Source organism: Osmerus mordax, chromosome 3 (assembly GCF_038355195.1).
Source record: "Osmerus mordax isolate fOsmMor3 chromosome 3, fOsmMor3.pri, whole genome shotgun sequence".
NCBI classification, from domain to species: Eukaryota; Metazoa; Chordata; class Actinopteri; order Osmeriformes; family Osmeridae; genus Osmerus; species Osmerus mordax.
Window position 1 is genome coordinate 942337 of NC_090052.1, and position 21018 is coordinate 963354.

The 21018-nt window shown below is 44.4% G+C and overlaps 1 protein-coding gene and 1 non-coding gene across 4 annotated transcripts in view; one reads left to right on the forward strand and one right to left on the reverse strand.

The window, feature by feature from the left end:
- Nucleotides 1–3325: 3325 nt before the first annotated feature.
- Nucleotides 3326–3432, reverse strand: LOC136941369 (U6 spliceosomal RNA). Its single transcript, XR_010876511.1, has one exon. It is a non-coding gene; the product is annotated as a U6 spliceosomal RNA (small nuclear RNA).
- A 3571-nt stretch (nucleotides 3433–7003) lies between these two features.
- Nucleotides 7004–21018, forward strand: part of LOC136938781 (zinc finger protein 271-like) — a 32701-nt gene continuing 18686 nt past the window's right edge. The window contains exons 1-4 of one of the 3 annotated variants that reach the window (XM_067231736.1): nucleotides 7004–7341; nucleotides 7893–8048; nucleotides 8744–9718; nucleotides 19190–19945. In XM_067231736.1, the coding sequence (XP_067087837.1) occupies nucleotides 9239–9718; nucleotides 19190–19945 (1236 nt within the window). In that variant the 5' untranslated portion in view covers nucleotides 7004–7341; nucleotides 7893–8048; nucleotides 8744–9238. Of the gene's footprint in view, nucleotides 7342–7892; nucleotides 8049–8743; nucleotides 9719–18988; nucleotides 19984–20291; nucleotides 20933–21018 lie in introns of those variants that run through there. The other 2 variants (XM_067231748.1, XM_067231757.1) reach the window with 2 other exon arrangements.

Genomic DNA, 21018 nt, shown 5'->3' on the forward strand with positions numbered 1-21018 from the left:
CTGTGCGAGAGCCACAGCGAAGCCTGGATGCGGCGCGCGATGCAGTACCTCGGCGAGTGCGAGCACTTCCTGGCCTTGGGCACCGGCAGTTTCCACCACCACCACCCATGCCGCCAGTGCCCACACCCGTCTGGCTGCTGACCGTCTACAGCATGGACGTGCTGTCGCGGCTGGACGAGGTGAAGGCCAGGGTCACCTCAGTGTTTGGGTCCATCTTAAAGATGGACTCAACCAAGAAGGTAACGTGTGTTCACTAGCTTCATCTTGCTGTAATACCCATCTGTCAGATTTTCACACGTTGTTTGCATACATGTCACTTAATCTGTCTGTCTCTCTGTCTCTCCCCTCTCTCCTGCCCTCTCCTTGTGTCCAGGTGACCAAGAAGCTCACTGGTACCGCTGCCAACACGGCCGCCTGGGTTACCAACGTTGGGAATGAGCACGGGCAGGTCCTCGTGAGCGTGCTCACCAGCGCTGAGAGCGTGGACCTACTGCTCCCCATGGCGGCCGGGCTACAGGAGCGGTACCGACTCGCCGGGGTGCCTCCACCCCAGCTGATCTACGTGGACCGGGACTGTTGCTCCAGCTTCGGCGGATCCAAGACAGCTGCCTTGTTCGCCAACTGGGACCGGCTGGTGGTTCGGCTGGACATCTGGCACCTGATGCGGCGGTTCGCAGCAGTGATAACTTGTGATAACAGCCGAATTGATGCGGCCGCCATTTTGAATGACTTAAAAAAAAAAACACTGAGAGACCACCGCACCAAGACGCCTATAAATGACAAAAAGGGAAGAGATCAGACACTGTTAACTCTGCTACTATAATAAATGGAGGCATATGTTCAAGTAATCCCCAGTTGGTCACACGACTTGTGAGACATCATACCCCTTTTGAGCCTGGCTGGCCGGACGGGAGGGGGGCGGCAGGATGGGCACTGGAGTGGAGGCCGCATGGGTGGATGTAGGGCCCCCCACTCCTGCTGCCGCCGCCACCTTGTGGTCTCTCATGCGGATGTACTTTAGGGCAGCATCCATCTCACTCCCCGGCTGCGATGTCTTTCTCCTCAGCCACTTGACGAAACTGAAACGTTTGATGGCGTAAATAACTTGTTTATATAATGTAATATATAATATTTATATAATCACAGACATGTCACTTTCATCTTAAAATAGTCAAAGTATGTTGGTGTGGTGTGAATAGCCTTACCCGACTCTCTCCTTGTGCTTGGCGTCATACAGGTCCTGGAGCCGCTCACCCTTGTGCTCGCCGAAGCCAACAAGGGCCTCGCCCTCATGTCCGGGCTGGGAGGCCCTCATGTCCGGGCTGGGAGGCCCTCATGTCCGGGCTTGGAGGCCCGGACTCTCGCTATGTCACACGCCTGGTGGAACCTGTGGAAGACAAGGTTTGTGTTGCGGATGGCATGTCATTTCATGAAATTCACATGTAAGGGTTTATACAGCATTGGGTTCTAACATGTCCATTGTCTGGTCTCATGCAGTTCCATAACATACTGTACTCCTTCCACATACCTGAGTGCCTCCAAAAACTCAGGAAAGGCGTGCGCGTAGCGAGTGAGGGCGTCCTTGTTGGCCATGAGCGCCGACTGTGAGCTGCTCCTCTCCCGCTCCTTCTGATGGGAGTATACGAGCGGGAGGGTGTAGCCCACGTCGTTCTCCAGTAGCCACTTGAACGTCTGACCCCAGTACTTCCCAAACTGGAGCCGGTGCTGGCTCAGCACCAGCAGGTCCGTACTGGGGTCACCGCCCTGGGAGACGACGTGGGCCCGTGCCTCAGCCTCCACCTCCTGTGCCGCTTTGGCCCTGGCTCCTGGCGGGGGTTTGGGGGCACCCAGGGGCGCAGGTGTGGCCCTGAGCACCAGACCCCCCTTCAGGGTCTTCACAAACTTGGGGTTGCTTTCCATCTACACATAATGGATAAGTATGCAAAAGTATGGTTACACACTAGGAAAACATGAACATAATTGTGTATTCAGGGCCATCAGGCTTCTGAATGGACATTGATGCACTTCTCACTAGTTAGCCACTTTACACACTGTCACTATAATGCTGGACCATCATCCAATGCCCATTGAAATCACAAGATCGTGAGTTTGACTCCCGAGTCTGGGTAAAGTATTTGTGCTACCTCTTTTTTTTTATTTAGACATCTAGCATACTAATACCATTACCATTGTCAAGTAAATAATTTTTAAGAGACTGACTAAGGCGAACAGCATATGCTATCATTGTGACAGCTACACGTGCTGAAGTCTTCACAGACACGGCGTTAAACTCGCTAAACAACGAATCGTGACGAGCCCAGATTAACACTACAACTAAATCGTTGTTATGTCTGACAAATACAAGTACAGAATCTTATTGACAAGGACAATTTATAGACAAAATCACTTACGATTGTAAGTTAAAGTTGATCACTGTCTCCTACAACAATGGCTGCCAGCTATGAAATTAATATTCCTAACGGCGGTCTGTGATTGGAAACTCAAATGAAACAAACGAAACAAGCTGGCATGCCCATTGGTGGCATTTGCAGTAGACGAGGGATTGGACGAGGCTGACCATGTGACTAAATGAAACAAATGAAACAAACGAAACGGAGAACAACGTTCCCTAACAGACATTGTTGTTGGTGGCCAAGCAGCGAAGCTGCGGAGCCACTTAAGTGTTTCTACCTTTTCATGATATCTTGGCACATCCCGTATGTGACACATGATAACTTGTGATAACAGCCGAATTGATGCGGCCGCCATTTTGAATGACTTTAAAAATAAAAATAAAAAGTTTTTCTCTACTTCTCCAATTGTTGTCCAATCTTCACCAAATTTGGCAGAGATTATCTTCAGACCAGGCCTCACAAAAGCTATCACGTGGTTTTTTGATTTTCAAAACCGTTTGCCCGGTACAGCCAATCAAAATTTGCAGTTAAGCCAGCAAACAGGAAGTTGGGTCGTATCTCAGCGAATCTTTGATGGACTCACACCAAACTTGTTGCGTGTACTCGTAACCCTCTTCTGAGGATGTCTAAAAGGTTTTCTGGGTCATTTGACTGCTTGGCCACCTCATTGCTGCTATATTTTAACATGATATTTACATAAATAAATGATTCACAATTTGCATACTTGTCATACTTTGCACTGAAAGCAATTATGGTCCCTGGAGGACATCTAGTGGATCTTTTAACAACGGCATCTGTTTAAAACACCGTGTACCACCACTAGGTGGCGGTATTTCCCCACTTCACCTAAAAAATACAGTAGAATCAATACTTTCATGTTTTTGATCATATTTTGAGGTCCTAGAGAGGGCCAAAATGAGGAACGCTTCACGAATTTGCGTGTCATCCTTGCGCAGGGGCCATGCTAATCTTCTCTGTATCGTTCCAATTTTAGTATATGTGCTACCGAAGTAAGCACAGACTATCACCCTGGGGAAGCCCTATCTGTAGACCAAAACCTGGTCAAAACATCACAGGGGAGTCTCAGCAACTACACTCCCAAATTAGCCTTTCAACAGACACCAGATAACTATCTGAAACTAAGAAATGACTTGGCACAGAACGACGACAATCTTCAACTGTTTCTTTTATTGACTGCAGTTGAAGACTGTCAAATATTATGAGTTCCCTACCGTCAACATAGACCAGTTGGCCAAGGGGACAAGTATGGCGCTGGTTTAGTCTTCTCTCAGAACAGGATTGGTTGTCCTGGGTCTCAACAGCGTTCTCTAACCACGATTGGTGCTCCGGAACAAAAGGATTGAGTACGTGTATTCTTACGTAACAGTTCTCCTCCCCCAGCTCCTCAACATAGAGAGAGCAGCTCCTCCCCCAGCTCCACAACATAGAGAGAGCAGCTCCTCCCCTCCACAACATAGAGAGCAGCTCCTCCCCTCCACAACATAGAGAGAGCAGCTCCTCCCCTCCACAACATAGAGAGAGCAGGCTTGCCTTTGTTCCTCCCCCCTTCCTCCACTCCTCGCTGAAAGCTGAGCTGGTTCTTCAGCATTCTAGCCACTTCCCCTCCCACAGCTCCTCCACTCCACAGCGTAAAGAGGGAGCTACCTACATGAGAACACCACTAGATGTCCACCGTGAGCTGCCAGGGGTGTATGGCCCCATGAACAGATATCCCCGCCAGGGGCCATGTTAATCTTCTCTGTATGTTCCAAGTTTAGTATGTGTGCTGCTGAAGCAAGCACAGACAGTTCAATGTCATCCAAGTCACTGAACGAGGAAGTGACGTCCTAACTGAAGACCCGCCTGACAAGTCACTGACAGATTGCATTTTAATTTTGATGCAAAAAGAACGTGGTGACAAGTAGGGGTGGTAAAAGTAAATGATGCTGCATTAGACTGGGTACGCTGTTTCGCTGCCACATTGAATTGCCATTTGACATATGGCTTGATATTTAAATTGCAGGGGGATGTATGGCCCCATGAACAGATATCCCACTGAGTAAGACCACCCCCCCCCCCAGACCACTGGGTCCCACCCCCCCAGGCCACCCCCCCACTGTGCTGTAACCACACACTCAGAACACAATAGACCCATTCAAAGCTTTACTAAACAGCTCTACCTTTACAGGCTTGCAACTCGATTGTTGTCCAATACTATACTGTACAATATTTGCTGACAGTGAGCTGTGAAAATATAGCACTGTGCACACATGCAATTCACAATTTGATGTAAGACTAATACCCTCATCAGAATTGTGATTGTGATTGGCTAATGAATAAAGAAATTATTATATGGCAAGTCACGTCACGACCTTGTGTCACAAGGTCAACGTAACTTATTCTACCAATCGGCCTAGTAGTTAGTCAAGCAGACATGCAGAAGTATTTGAAAAGTGTTGTTTGTCTGGCAGAGCTATGAGACACAAGAAGAAAAGATGCATACCTTGTGGCTGTTTGGATAGTGATTTCAGCGTGCAGAGGTGGCACCACAGGTCCAAAAGTGGTGGGGCAAAATCTGGGACATATCGGGGGCCTTTCTTCGGGACCAGTCTATATTTAAATGAAGTGAATTAAAGTCAACTTTTGTGTCATATTTGTATTCTTTGTTAATTGACAATGGATAATTGTAAACATTCACATACATTTGAGTAACTACACACAAGGCATGTCAAAATTATAGTTACAGTACATGATTGCCAAATTTATGATTGGATTTTTTTCTCTTTGGGTCATGTGTCATCGTTTGGGTCATCGTTTCATCTATTTCCTGTGGCAAACAAATGTAATCAGTGAGCTTAAAATAATACTACCACCTACCACCTACCTAGCTAGCTCGCTAGCTAGATAACAATTTCATGCAAGCTAGCTTTCCAGTTAACATGTAGTAGCTAAAAATGCATACTACTGGAAGACGCTTTGGATCTGCTTTTATCCAAAGTTGTTGAGAGGGGTGGTGATGCTCTGAGCCAGGGCCCGGGTTGGCTGTAGCTAGGAGATCATTGTGGCTGACAGGTGCATTCACTTGTTGGGAGTCAGGGGGCTTAGCGGTGAGGGAGTCGGGCTTGTAATCAGAAGGTCGCTGGTTCGATTCCCGGCCGTGTCAAATGACGTTGTGTCCCTGTCCACTTCACCCTACTTGCTTCGGGGAGAATGTCCCTGTACTTACTGTAAGTCGCTCTGGATAAGAGCGGTTATGCTAAATGACTAAATGTATGTACTTGTTGCAGTCAGTGTTTGAAGTAGTGCGTTATAGTCAACTGGGCTTAGAGTAAACGGGCTTGAATGGTAACTCAGTAAGTTATTAATTACGGAGATATTAGCCCATTGTCTGTTGTTGGTTTACATCACGGGCAACGTCAGATAACTAGCTATTTAAGGAAGCGTGAGAAGTGCTAGATCACGTGCGAGCCTGGCTGGCTGGCTGCCACTACATCATGATAGCTACTAGCGTACTGTTGGCTCACCTCTCAAATATTTTGCTGTTGTGGTGAAAAACGCATTGACTCTCTTTTCTCTATGCTTTCTTTCTTTTTTGTTGAGTTTCACACTCATTGACATAGAGATGGACGACAAAACAGCTCCACAAAGTGAAGCCAAACATCTCGATCAGGGTTTCCAACTATCACCAGACAAATAAGCGACCGCAGCTTCAGAAACCAGCACACTAGGTGTGTTCGACACAGGGTTGCCAGGTCTGTGTGATGCTTAGTTAGTGCGATCGCTCATTACAGTACCTTAAAACCCTTCAAAGTCAATTGACGCTGGAGAAAGACAAAGCATTATATCTCCCGAACCGTACATGCAAGAAAGTAATGGCGACGTTTGGTTTGAGAGCGTTTTGTCTGAGAATGATGTTGTTTAGTTTGAGGGCGTTTTGTCTGAGAATGAAGGCGTTTAGTTTGAGAGCTAGCGTTTTGTCTGAGAATGACAGGTTTTTCTGAGACTGAAGCCGTTTCGCCTAAGTCTGACGACTTTTGGTCTGAGACTTGACGCCTTTTCGTTTGAGTCTGACACATGAGTCTGAGATCTGAGGATGTCCTAAAATGAACACCGTACCCCACTTCCACGTACGACTTTGAATGTATGCACCACAGTATTCACTCGGCAGTAGGGATGGGCGATACCAATAATTTTCTTTTCGATCCGATACCAAGTACTTTCAAGACCAGTATCGTCGATATCAATACCGATACTTACATGAAATATGTTTATTTTAGTAATTTTATAATGCATTTAGGTAGGATCGATATTTCAAATTGAGAATAGATCCTTTTGATACAATGCCAGTATCGAAAATATCGATACTTTAGGATCGATCCTCCCATCCCTACTCTGCAGCCAGCATGGCGTCCGCTCCGCCAAGGCAACATGCTGGCGCCAGCGCACCATTTCCTGAAGTCAACAAGACTGAGGAGTCTTCTGCCTTCTTTTCCAAAAAAAACGTCAATACGTTTAAATACGTAAATTCATGCTGGTTTACATTGGCTGAAAAAGGGCTGCACTCATGTTTCCGAACATGCCAGCGCCAAAAGACACTTAACGGAACTTACTTTTGGGGTTGTGTTTCCGCCAGTTAAAAGTTATTTGTAACACAGCTAAATACAGCTCGACAATTAGTTTGCCACCGAGCAACCTAAGCGATACACGTTACTTGTCACTGCGCTGGGAAAACAAAACACGGCAATGGAACGGATCCCTCATTGAAATTAGCTAGATTTATCGAAATAAACCTGGATTTTCCTTCATTTACGTTGATGGAATACCACCTGGCTAAACATTCCAGATGCGGTGACCAAATTCTCAATCCATCATCGGGCTGCTGGATATGTGCCTAACGCTCAATCTACACTTGTTTATTATGCCAGAGGTAGCCTACGTAAAGTTAACAGTGTTGTGCTTCAGGTTTTAACATTTATTTAGAGACCTGATGTATTTTAAATTCAAAGTTGCAAATCTGAAAGCTACCAAGGTTAGCATTTTACGCTGTTGTGTCCAGAATTTGTGACTTTTTGCTTAGTTTTGATATCACCATGTGGTTGTATTCTACAGTAGGGAGGATAATGTGACATGTTTTGATAGTTATTCCAGAGGAAGTTGCTGAATTACATAACAGTTTATCTTTAATAAAACGTGTGTGTCATCTACGTGTCGTTTTATTGTATTATTTTGTACTATTATCGTTATTGGATCTGAAACTTAGCAGTTGCAATCCAATGTCATGTTATTGTTAATTTGCACGTATTGCTTATACTGTAATCACATTGTATGGCGTGTTTCTCCAGAAATAATAAACCTAAGTAACACTCTTCTCACCAAATGATCAACATTACATATGCAGAGTAGACATTATGACAGACAAAATATTTCCTTTTTATGTGAAAGCTTGAGTTTGTATTAACTTGGAACTGTTTCTTTCAGATCTCCTATTGGCCAATCCAACTTGATCACGGGCGGAGAGGACATCTTAAAGATCCTGTAAAGTGGACCTGGAAACGAGTTTTAAGTCCGCCACACCACAGAATAATGTGTTATTAACTACCCATCCAAATTTGAATGAAAAAATAACACCGACAAGTATGTTAAATTAGGCTTTGAAATCGTGAAAAAATCAACAGTCTTCTCTGCTTGAGAGGGGGGGGGGGGGGGGGGGCGTGTCGCCTGAAGGAGCTGAAGCTCCGCCCCTCGCTGCCTAGTGCCTACCTCCATCCGAGATAATGGACGCTATGTCAAGCCGAACAAAACCGTATAGAATTAGAATTTATTTGTTTAATGAGTGAAACATACAGATGCATATAAATGAAATGTTCCCCTGAGCTGTAACAGTAAAAATGGACACCAGAGACAGTAGTTAGTGAGCTCTCCAACTAGGCTACTTCTAACACATTAGCTACCATTTCACCAAAATACCATCATTCTACACCAAGTAGCCTAATATAAATTTAGTGGTTTGCACTAACTCATAGCAGAGATACCTCTGGAAAAGTTATCTAGTATAATTATAACAAGCACACAGAACTGAGTGATGCTGGCGGCGGTGGATGGTCCAGGTGCGACCGGAGGATGAACGGCCGGAGGGGCGATGCTCGGTACGGCTCAGCGCTGCAAGAGAAGCCGTGTGTTGGTGAACCCCGTCTGTCTCTGGTCCATGTTTAAACTGTCCGCCGTGAAATGGTCAGTGCAGAGGCGGCTGTTGGAGTTTATCCGAAGCTTTCCATGAGCGTAGCTATTCACAAAATCTATCCACCTATTTTTCCTTTCATTATCAATAGGGAACTTAAATGGCGTTGCAGCGCAGCTGGAGTTCTTGCATCCAGAGAAGATGCAGTTGCGGGTGGTGGGAGACATCCTGAAGCTAGCTAGCTAGCTGATGTAGGCTACAATAACAGTACAGCAGGAGGAGCCATTCAGTGATCTGACATACGTAGCTGGGGCGAAATGACGCAGATAGGGCATTTTTTGGCTCCGCCCATTAAAACCTGATCTGAAAACGGAAGAGAAACTGTTCTTCGGTTTAACTCCACATTTCAGTGTGACAAAGTTTCAGCGCTTTGCACATGCTTTCAGGAACTCATTTCACACGTATATAATGTACTTAGAAGCAAAACATGGAATTTACTTTACAGGATCTTTAAGGCTCCAGAGAGACTCAACCAGAGATGGGCTCAACCAGAGAGTGGACCAACCAGAGAGAAACAAGCTTCCAGAGACTAGAGACCAGACAGGACCCAGAGAGACCTGACAGAGAACAAAGAGAGACCTGAGTTATGGAGACACATCAGTGTGACACCTGTGGGAAGAGCCTTTCCTCATCCAGTAGCCTCAAGCAGCACATGATGATCCACACAGGAGAGAAGCCCTACAGCTGTGACCACTGTAGCTATAGTTGTACAACAAAATGCCATCTGACAAGCCACCTGCGTATTCACACAGGAGAGAAGCCCTACAGCTGTGACCTCTGTGGTCAATCCTTTAGCCGTGCTTCCAGTTTCAGAGTTCACAGCAGGATCCACACTGGAGAGAAGCCCTACAGCTGTGACCTCTGTGGTCAATCCTTTAACCGTGCTTCCAGTTTCAGAGTTCACAGCAGGATCCACACTGGAGAGAAGCCCTACAGCTGTGACCTCTGTGGTAAAACCTTTAGCCAGGCTGGTAATCTCAGCCTTCACCACAAGATCCACACCGGAGAGAAGCCCTACAGCTGTGAGTGCTGTGGTAAAACCTTCAGCCGAGCTTGCACTTTCAGAGTTCACCTCACAAGGAAACACACTGGGGAGAAGCCTTACTTCTGTGACTGCTGCAATAAATTCTTCTCTACTTCTAGTGAATTGAAGAAGCACAGCAGAATCCACACAGTAGAGAAGCCCTACAGCTGCCCACACTGTGACTATTCAAGTAAAACAAATGACCATCTAAAGAGGCACCTGCGTATCCACATTAAAAAACAAACCAAAGCAGTGATGTCTGGGGCCAAACTGTCCCAGCAGTCACCACCTGAGAGAAGGTCTGTATGACCCACAGCTGGAAGAGCTATATGACTGATATGCAGAATTTCTGTGAGAGGCTTCTCTCCTTTTCAGGTCAAGAGGTCATGTTGTGGATCTCCCAGGGTCTAGCTTGTTCAGACTGACGAGTCAGTGAGGAGAAACTATGCTGGAAAAGGCTTCAATGAGTTACGATGCTGTCAGGTATAACCTTTCAAGAATACAAACATGCAGACCGCATGCTGTTCCATGTGAGGAAATATAGTAAGGAAATTATATTTGAACTTGTCTACTTCATTGTATAAAGGCTGTTTGTAATCCATGGCCACACTCATCTGACCACTCTGCCTTGGACTGGTTAAATTATTCCAGCTTGTTCTAATAAACCAAGTCAACTCTTTTTAATTGTCGTTCATCTTTCCGGCCACCGATTGACATCATCCTACAGCCAACAACATGTTATTGCTCACTAACAAAGCTAGGTAACATCTACGTAGCTGGCACGAGACTCATGTTGGCTGTGAGAGACTGTTTATTGTTTCGAGCTCTGCAGTTCATTAACCTTCACATTAGCCTATTTGTCCTTTCTGTTCATCTACCTGACTGATGTAGTACACTTGTGTCATTAATGTTTGTGTTTGATAGCATAATAACCATTTGGAAAAACACTGACGGCAGTCAGTTAGTCCCTGTGCCAAAAGTGACATTTATTTAATTGCCCATTCTGCCAGGCATCTATTTTCAAGCCACACGACTATGCCAGCATGTGTACACACATTAAGACTCACAAATTAAATGCTGTGCATCAACAGGAAAAGATTCAACATAAAATTATAACAATTCCTTATTTGATTCAGCTCTCTTTAATCATAGGCTTTTTTAATGGTAGTATTCATGTTATGTATTCAGTCACACTATATAGGCTACAGCATATTGGACTAAAGCCATTCAGCACATGTAGCCCTTAAATAATGATGTTACTGAATCACCTACACCAAGTTCAGATGTGCAGGCTGTACAATTCTGCTCATGAGGGACGCTTTAACTAGACCTGTTTACCCAAACACATCTGTTTCTCACTCCACTTTAACTAGACCTGTTTACCCTAACACATCTGTTTCTCACTCCACTTTAACTAGACCTGTTTACCCTAACACATCTGTTTCTCACTCCACTACAAGCCCAACCTCTCCATGTCAGTCGGGGACTGAGCTGAAAGTAAAAATACAGACTGGTTCTTCACTCTAACCACCAAAATACTGTTAGAACTCTGCACTTCAGGTTCTTTTTTTCTACTGTACTTTCTCTTCCCTTCTTGTCAGAACCTCAGTCTGAGATTAGCCTTTGACCACATCCCTCAGTTCAATGGTAGCATCACAAGCTTCACCTGTGTTCTGTCTAAATTGACTCTGTATATACTTACTATTATTGGCAGTGCTGTGGAGTCTGTGAAAAGCAGCAAGTTCCTGGGGGTGCATATCACAGATGACCTGACATGGTCCACCAACACCACCTCTCTGGTCAAGAGGCCACAGCAACGCCTCCACTTCCTTCGCCGGATGAGGAGAGCTGACCTCCCACCCTCTGCCCTCCCCACCTTTTACAGAGGTGCCATTGAGAGCATCCTAACCAGCAGCCTCTCAGTCTGGTACGGCAGTTGCTCTGCTGCTGACCAGAAGGCCCTGCAGAGAGTGGTGAGGACAGCAGCGAAGATCACCAGAACAGCCCAACCATCCATTCAGGACATGTACCTGTCCCGCTGCCTCGAGAGAGCCATCACCATCACCATAGACCCCCCCCACCCAGCACACACACTGTTCACCCTCCTACCATCACCATAGGCCCCACCCACCCAGCACACTAACTGTTCACCCTCCTACCATCACCATAGACCCCCCCCACCCAGCACACTAACTGTTCACCCTCCTACCATCTGGCAAGCACTACCGCAGCATGCTGTGCAAGATAACCAGACTCAGGAACAGCTTCTTCCCACAGGCCATCAGACTACTTAACACACTACAAAGAAATCACATGATCAGGTGCTCCTGCGCCATATACACCCACTAAGGACCAATCACATGATCAGGTGCTCCTGCGCCACATACACCCGCTGAGGACCAATCACATGATCAGGTGCTCCTGCGCCACATACACCCGCTAAGGACCAATCACATGATCAGGTGCTCCTGTCCTGTGCCACATATACCCACTAAGGACCAACTGACTGCTAGTTCAATGTTTGCACTATGCGCTTAATTTGCACAATAACATAATGTATTCATGCTGCTATTCAGCACTTTACTCCTATATGTTGTTTTTATCGTATATGTTGTTTTTTAACCTACTGATGTCTGTTTTGCACGAGTATGTCAAATTATAAAATGTTGTATTACTTGCACATTTGGAGTATGGGAAATGCAATTTGGATCGTCTGTGTAACTACTTGTTGCTGGTCTGATTGACAATAAAGTTCACTTGGACTTTGACTTTGACTATACTATCGTTGTCTGTTCTTGGGACCCTGCCAGATTGTGCCAGTATTTTTCCTGTGCCTTTCCAGTGTTTGCTAGTTACATTCCGTACAGACACCTACAGTATCTGTTTTTGACCCAGATTTTGCCTGTCATTTATGGATTCTGTGTTTGTCTGTCCCTGTAACCTGTAACATGACTAGACGCACTGCTGTAGTTTAGGTCTATGTCAATTAACCAATTGCTTTTGAAAAAGGTTTAACGTGTTTATTTAAATTAATTCGTTCTTTGGAGATAAAGTAAATACGTAAAGCCATGCTGGGTCACATTGTGAGAAACAAGTCTGCAGCAGCACTTATGAACACGGGCAGGACAAGAGCCCAGCGAGGGTGAGAAGACACTTGGCGGAACTGTCTTTTGGGGTTATGTTTCGCCTGTTGAAAATTATTTGTAACACAACTAAATACAGCTCAGCAGTTAGCCTACCACGAAGCAGGCTAGACTGTTCAAGTAAATTACATATTTTAAATACCACAGTAATGTGCAACATTTATCGAAATACAATTTGATATTCTTTAATCTACGTTGATGGAATACCCCGCAGGCCAAGAACCAACCGCGATGAGCACGGTCTCAATCCATGTTGCACCAGCCGGTGGATGTGCCCCGTACTACTGTCGCTCAGTCTACAGTTGTTTGTTTATCATGCCAGAGCAGGTACGTAAAGTTAACAGTGTTGGGCCTCAGTTTTTTTTTTACCTGATGTATTTTAAGTTTAAAGTTGCAAATCTGACAGCTATCAAAGTTAGCATTGTACACGTTGCTATTGGCATCGTTGACGTTGTGTCCAGAATTTGTGACTTAAGATCACCACGCTGATGTATGCTAGTTAGCTAGCTTGCCCGCCGTTTCATTTCTATCTAGCTTTAGTACGGAGGACAACCCCGTTTGAGAGTTTTTTCTTAATATGGTTTAATAGTATTTGCAAGTTAACGTTTTGGGATGTTTTTAATTGTACCACAGCGCTACTTCCTTAAATTTGAACAACTTCGACGAAGATGGGTCTGTGTACCTGGTGGGCAATGTTTTTTGAATTGTGAAACACGTGTTGACAAACGCAAAATAAGGCCGTAATATATTTTCGTCATTTTAGGAAGTCAACCCCACATGTAAATATAACAGCTTGTTTTTGGTATTATTTTTTATTTATTTATAATAATTTGTCTGATTATTTCATATCCTTATTGCTGGTACCTGCAAAAACGGAGAAATAGGGTCATAATATTGTTTTGACCTTTTGAGTTAACACTGTAACATATGCAAAATGGACATTATGACATAGAAAATATTTCCATATGATTTGTAAATTTGAGTTTGTGTTGACATGGAACTGTTTCTTCCAGATCTCGTAGACAGAGTGGACATCTTAAGGCTCCAGAGAGATTCAACCAGAGAGAGGACCAACCAGAGAGAAACAAGCTTTCAGAGACTAGACACCAGACAGGACCCAGAGAGACCAGACAGAGAACAAAGAGAGACCTGAGTTATGGAGACACATCAGTGTGACACCTGTGGGAAGAGCCTTTCCTCATCCGGCAACCTCAAACGGCACATGGTGACTCATACTAAGGAAAAGTCCTACATCTGTGACCTCTGTGGTCAAACTTTTTGCCTTGATACCACTTTCAGAGTTCACCGCAGGAAACACACTGGAGAGAAACCCTACAGCTGTGACCTGTGTGGCTATTGCTGTACAACACAAGGCAATCTCAAGAGCCACATGCGAACTCACACTGGAGAGAAGCCCTACAGCTGTGACCTCTGTGGTCAAACCTTTAGCTGTGCTAGCAATTTCAGAGTTCACAGCAGGGTCCACACTGGAGAGAAGCCCTACAGGTGTGACCTCTGTGGTCAAACTTTTAGTCAGGCTGGCAGTTTAAAAGCTCACAACAGGATCCATACTGGAGAGAAGCCCTACAGCTGTGACCTCTGTGGTAAAACCTTTAGCAATGCTAGAAATTTCAAAGTTCACCGCAGGAGCCACATGTAAGAAGCCCTACAACTGTGACCTCTGTGGTAAAACCTTTTCTTCCTCTAGTGGATTGAAGCTGTACAGTACAGCTGCCCACACTGTGACTATTCAGGCAAAACAAATGACCATCTGTAGGGTCACCTGCGTATCCACAATAGAAAACAAAACAAAGCAGTGATGTCTGGGGCCAAGATGTCTCAGCAGTCACCACCTGAGAGAACTTCTGTATGACCCACAGCTGGAAGAACTGAAATGATTTAACTGCTTAATTCAAGCCTAAACCGTCAAACGGAACATTCGCGCTGATACAAGCAACGCAATCGGGACCAAGACGAACACACACCAGAGGGATATATGGGTTGTTCTAAACGTCCTGAAAAGGTGTCCAGGTACACCAGACTTGGTGGTTCTGATGTAGAGGGTTACTGTGTCTTTCACCAAGTGATCACTTGCTATTGTTTTTCAGACAATAATGACTGAATATGTTGCATCTGTCTGTATTCTGACTATGTTGAAGTACTGTATGAACCTTCTTTCTGCTGTACTGTCTATATACACGAGTTGTACACCATTTTGGATAAAACCATCGGCTAAATGAATAAAATATTAAAGGGGTGATTGACTGTTTTTTGGGGGGGTATTTCACACTTTTCCTTAAGGTCTCCGAATAAGGTAATTGGTTGGGCTGAAAATGGCCCGGGTGCTGTTCTATGCCCCCTGATGCATCCTCTGAAATTTTCCCGGGAAAAAAGGATAGGTTTTCTCCTTTTATGGTATGCTCATGGATATATAGATGAGCTGCGCGCTGATTGGTTGGTTTACAACGAGTGGAGCAAAGACGCAACACGACCAACACTCACTGAAACAACAAAGGTGGAGACTTGAAATAAAAACGTACAAATAAATCTATTGTGAGACACTTTTCAACAGATTAACTATCATTTGAAATTATTGTTTCCACTTCTGTTGTCGAAGCAAACTGGATCGACATAGGTGGGTAGAACGTTACAGCTTAGTAACCAAACTATAACGTGATTCAACTCAGCTTCAGTTAGCTAGATAAAAAATAACCTGCCAAAGATCTGGACTGAATTGTAGATTTACATGTACGGGTTATTTATTCGAATGAAACAAAGTCAGGAACATGAAATAACGCGTTAGCCCCATTGCCAATAAACTAAATCATCACATTACCCATGCTCTTGCGTTAGCAAGCTAAACTAGTTTACATGCCTACTCTAGGTGTTTTCGCTATCTAGCTATTCTTGCATTCCTTGCAAATCAGCGTTAATAAAAAGCAGATGAGCTAGAGTCTAACTAACATTGACTTGATGGGCATGGCAGATGTTTGTCTACAACATAGCTCTAGCGTAGAAGATCCCTGTGCAAGCTAACAGGATCGACTTAGGTGGGTAACTTAGCACTAGCTACAGCTTACCAAACAAACTATCGTGATTCAACTCAGCTTCAGTTAGCTCTAGCTATCTTGCTGAAAAATTGATCTGGACAAACATGCATCTTGAATTGTAGATTTACATGACAACACGGGTTATTTATTTGAATGAAACACAGTCAGGAACAAGAAATAACGTTAGCCCCGTTGCCAATAAACTAAATCATCACATATTCTACCGATGCTAGATACAGGCACGATACGTTAGCATTGCTAATAACTGTTAGCGACAACATCCAAAGCTTGCGGTTGTGATGAACCTAAGGTTGGAACAGCACCTCTTTTCAGCAACAGCTTCATAGCAAATCCTGCTTTATATTGACCCAGGTTTTCAAAACTCTCCTCGGTGACATGGTCCGAGCAAATTAATACTTTAGCGTCGTACTTAATATGGATATTCCCATAGATAAACGTCAGCCAGGCTCAACCCCAATGCTAAACCTTAAAACGATAACTGTAATATGATGCTCTTGTCTTCCGTCGCTTGCGCTGTAGCCTATCAGACGCTGGCGTAGTGATTTGTGACTGACTGGTGAACTGTGGAAATATCCTCGATTGAAAAAAATGCACTGCCAGGTGACAAAAGCGCTTCTTTTAACAAGATAAATTAAATGTCAATCAGCATCCAATTTCCAGGGATAGCGAATGACATTTTGGGGTGGCACCTGGGGTGGCCAGTCCGATATCAGGGGGGTCCAGTGCCACCCCGGCCACCCCTCTGGCTCCGCGACTGCTTAAACAGGCTCTGGTTCCGGCTTCAGGGGTCTGAGGAGAGAGTGCTGCAAATAGACCCTATTGCAAACGGGTGGAAATGTGCCCTTTGCTCAATCTACAGTTGTTTATCATGCCAGAGGTACGTAAAGTTAAGTGTTTTGCCTCAGGTTTTAACATTTATTTTGAGACTTTATGTAGTAGTTCGAAGTTGCAAAACTGATCTGTAATATGTTATGCCTTGCTAATGGCACTATTGTGTCCTGAATTTGTAACTTTTTGCTGAGTTTTAAGATCACCACGTTGTTGTATGCTAGCTAGCAAGCCGGCTTTACTAAAGCATTTACTAATAGTAGTAGGGAGGACAATCGGGTTGTTTGTGCGATAAGAAAATGTATATGGTTTAATAGTATTGGCAGATTTTTAACGTTTTTAAATTGTACCATACATTTACAAAATATGGGAGTTTCAACAACCATGTAAATAAAATAGCCTATGGGAGTTGACGGGGTGGGAAACGGACTCGTTCCCTGTATCTGGTCATTCATTTATTCCATTCAATCCAGCAAACGAAAAAACAACCCTATATTTTGTTTTTCTGTTTGCAAGAATAATGGAAAACGATGTTTATTTGAACCGTTTTAAGCTTGAAACTGAACATTTAATAAACAAGGAAACCAAAACGAAATTACAGATCAGATTGTACTTTTTCGATCTTTTTCTTTCTTTTCCTACTTCCCACGTGCTCATCCTGCTGCATAGTGATTTTTGATTACATGCAGGGACTCGAATCTTTTGAATCCGGTGTCATGCCGAATTCACACCCCCCGCCAAAATCTACCCCCCTGCTCGTTTGGCTAGATCAGGGCTACCCAAACTTTTTTCTGCAGGGCCAGATCAGTTCCTTTCTTTAATGTGGGGGCGGGTCGGTCTGTAACAGAAAATTACATGGGCCGGAGTGACTACCAGTATTATTGTGGAGATTTTATTATGATTTTAAATGTATTTATGCTAGATTAATTTATTTTGTTATGCATTTAGTCATTTAGCAGACGCTCTTATCCAGAGCGACTTACAGTACAGACTTATGCACCGTACATCCGTACATATCAAGGGATATATAGCCTATTAAAAGAGCATTATTACTATCGAAATGACCTTTTTTCATATTCATTGCAAAACATTTACTTACTTATGCATTTTAATCAGTGTGAACTGTGGGCTTGTTTCTGGCTACTGGCATAGGCTACTTGTCTCTATGGCGGGTTTCGTAGTGTTGGCGCAGAGTTCTATTCTTTGAACACAGACGGTTTCTTGACAGATGAGACAAACAGCCATTTCTTTGCATTGAACAAAAACATTATCACTAACCACTTTTGGTTAAATACCCTGCATTCTGAATCTACTTTTCTCTTTTCCAACCGTTTGGCCATTTTGTTGACTCATGGAATTTTCTTGCTGGCTCGCGTGCACTTGCTCGATCACGATGGACTGTTATGTTGAATGTACCATTCTGTTGGTGGGTGAATCTAACAAATAATTTGTTTACGTTAATAATTATAGTTAATAACTAAGGTACATTTTAATAGGTAATAACTAAGGGACATTTTAATTTGAAAGCCAACCTTCATTATCAAATACAGATATACGATTAAAACATATAGGCCTATTTAAAATAAAAATGTCAATATGTCTCTGGTATTGTTCAGAGGGCCTGTCCTGTCTGTGTGAGCGGGGCATATTCGGCCCGCGGGCCATAGTATGGGGAGCTCTGGGCTAGATGATAAACTTAACGCACTTTAAAATATAAGACGTGGGGCGATAAGGGCGTATACTTTGTATAAACAAATGTATAGACGAATAGCCTACACTCGAGAACTGCACATTATACGTGTCGCCCACGCAAACAAACCACAATTCTTTTCTATAACAAAACAACTAAATGTTGTCTTAAAGGACTCCAATAAAAAACAATTCATTCAGTAAGAACAGCGAAATGTAGGATAAATTGATTACGAAGTGAATAGCAAAGTCAAAGTAAGAGAGTCGCAACAATGCAGAAGCAACGCGTTCACAAGCAGGGGGATTAGATTTTGGCAGGGGGTGTGAATTTGTCATGACACCTGTGTTCTGGAGAATTCAGTTCCACCTTCCTTGCACGCACAAAATCATAAAGTTTTCTCTTGTTGCTTGGTTGAGCTGAATGTGATTTATATAATCGCGTGTGTTAGCTTATAGTGTACTTTAACAGGTAAATCTGTATTTAAAATCAATATTTCCTTTTTATGTGAAGGCTGAATGTTCACTAACTTGGAACTGTTTCCTCTTGATCCTCTGTTGGCCAGTCATACTTGATCGTGGGCGGAGACTAGACAGTGGGAGACTTCTTCCAGAGAACAACAGAGAGACTACAGAGACTCAACCAGAGAGAAACAAGCTTCCAGAGACTAGAAACCAGACAGGACCCAGAGAGACCAGACAGAGAACAAAGAGAGACCTGAGTTATGGAGACACATCAGTGTGACACCTGTGGGAAGAGCCTTTCCTCATCCAGGAGCCTCAAGCAGCACATAAGGATCCACACAGGAGCGAAGCCCTTCAGCTGTGACCTCTGTGGTAAAACCTTTAGTCACTCTGGCCAATTAACAGTTCACAGCAGGATCCACACAGGAGAGAAGCCCTACAGCTGTGACCTCTGTGGTAAAACCTTCAGACAATCTGGCCAATTAACAGTTCACAGCAGGATCCACACAGGAGAGAAGCCCTACAGCTGTGACCTCTGTGGTCAAACCTTTAGCTGCACTTCTAGTTTCAGCGTTCACAGCAGGATCCACACTGGAGAGAAGCCCTACACCTGTGACCTCTGTGGTAAAACCTTCAGACAATCTGGCCAATTAACAGTTCACAGCAGGATCCACACCGGAGAGAAGCCCTACAGCTGTGACCTCTGTGGTCAAACTTTTAGCTGCACTTCTAGTTTCAGCGTCCACAGCAGGATCCACAGTGGAGAGAAGCCCTACACCTGTGACCTCTGTGGTAAAAACTTTAGGAAGGCTGAGAGTTTAAGAATTCACACCAGAATCCATACTGGAGAGAAGCCCTACAGCTGTGACATCTGTGGTAAAAACTTTAATCAGCCCCAGAGTTTAAGAATTCACACCAGAATCCATACTGGGGAGAAGCCCTACAGCTGTGACGTCTGTGGTAAAACCTTTACCAATGCTAGCTATGTCAAAGTTCACAGCAGGATCCACACTGGAGAGAAGCCCTACAGCTGTGACCTCTGTGGTAAAACCTTTATCCATGCTTCCAGTTTCAGAGTTCACAGCAGGGTCCATACCAGAGGGAAGCCCTACACAGTGTTTCCTCTATGTTGATGGCTCGCCACGGCACAATTTCTGCCGCCACGGTATCAGACATAGGGCTGTACAAAAGGCCGTCTATCAGCAGTGATTGAGTGCATGTCAGAGAATAGCACGGACACACGCTTCACGGCGCGAGCGGGCACGTGCGCCACTCGGCAGAAAAGGGAGAGAAAGTAAAAAGAGACTGCCGCTGTCCGGACGATAACTAGCCAGTTGAGATCGCGTGTGTGTCCTTGAGAACTGCAAGTCGTATAACTCAGTGGTTCGGACAGACCTGCCCCCACTGCTAAAGGAAACACTGCCTACAACTGTGACCTCTGTGGTAAAACCTTCTCTTCCACTGGTGAGTTGAAGAACCACTGCAGGACCCACAATGGGGAGAAACCCTATATATGTGAGTGCTGTGATAAAGCCTTTTCTTCCTCTAGTGGACTGAAGAAGCACAGCAGGATCCATAGAGGTGAGAAGCCCTACAGCTGCCCACACTGTGACTATTCATGTCAAACAAATGGCAATCTGAAGAGTCACCTGCGTATCCACAATAGAAAACTGAACCAAGCAGTGATGTCTGGGGCCAAGCTGTCCCAGCAGTCACCACCTGAGAGAACTTCTGTATGACCCACAGCTGGAAGAACTACTGGCCTACACCTACTGGGACAGCACATGCAGTAACACCAGATCTACAGTCCAACATGACAGCACATGCAGTAACACCAGATCTACAGTCCAACATGACAGCACACAGGAAAGATAATCTACCCCTGTAATGATGGAGGGAAAGCTGTGTCAGACTGGGTAGAATCTTGGTAAACACTGGCTGACACCTTTTCTATTCTGAAGCAATTTGATTCAAGCAATTGGAATTTTCCATCTTTTGTTGTTCTGTTTGTGTTGGTTAAAATAGTCAGGTGATGCTGTGATGATAAGAGCTCTACAGGAACATGTGGGTTGAAACTCTCATCAGAACCTGGTGAGTTCTGATGTAGACGGTTGCTGTGTCTCTCACCAAGTGATCACTTGCTATTGCT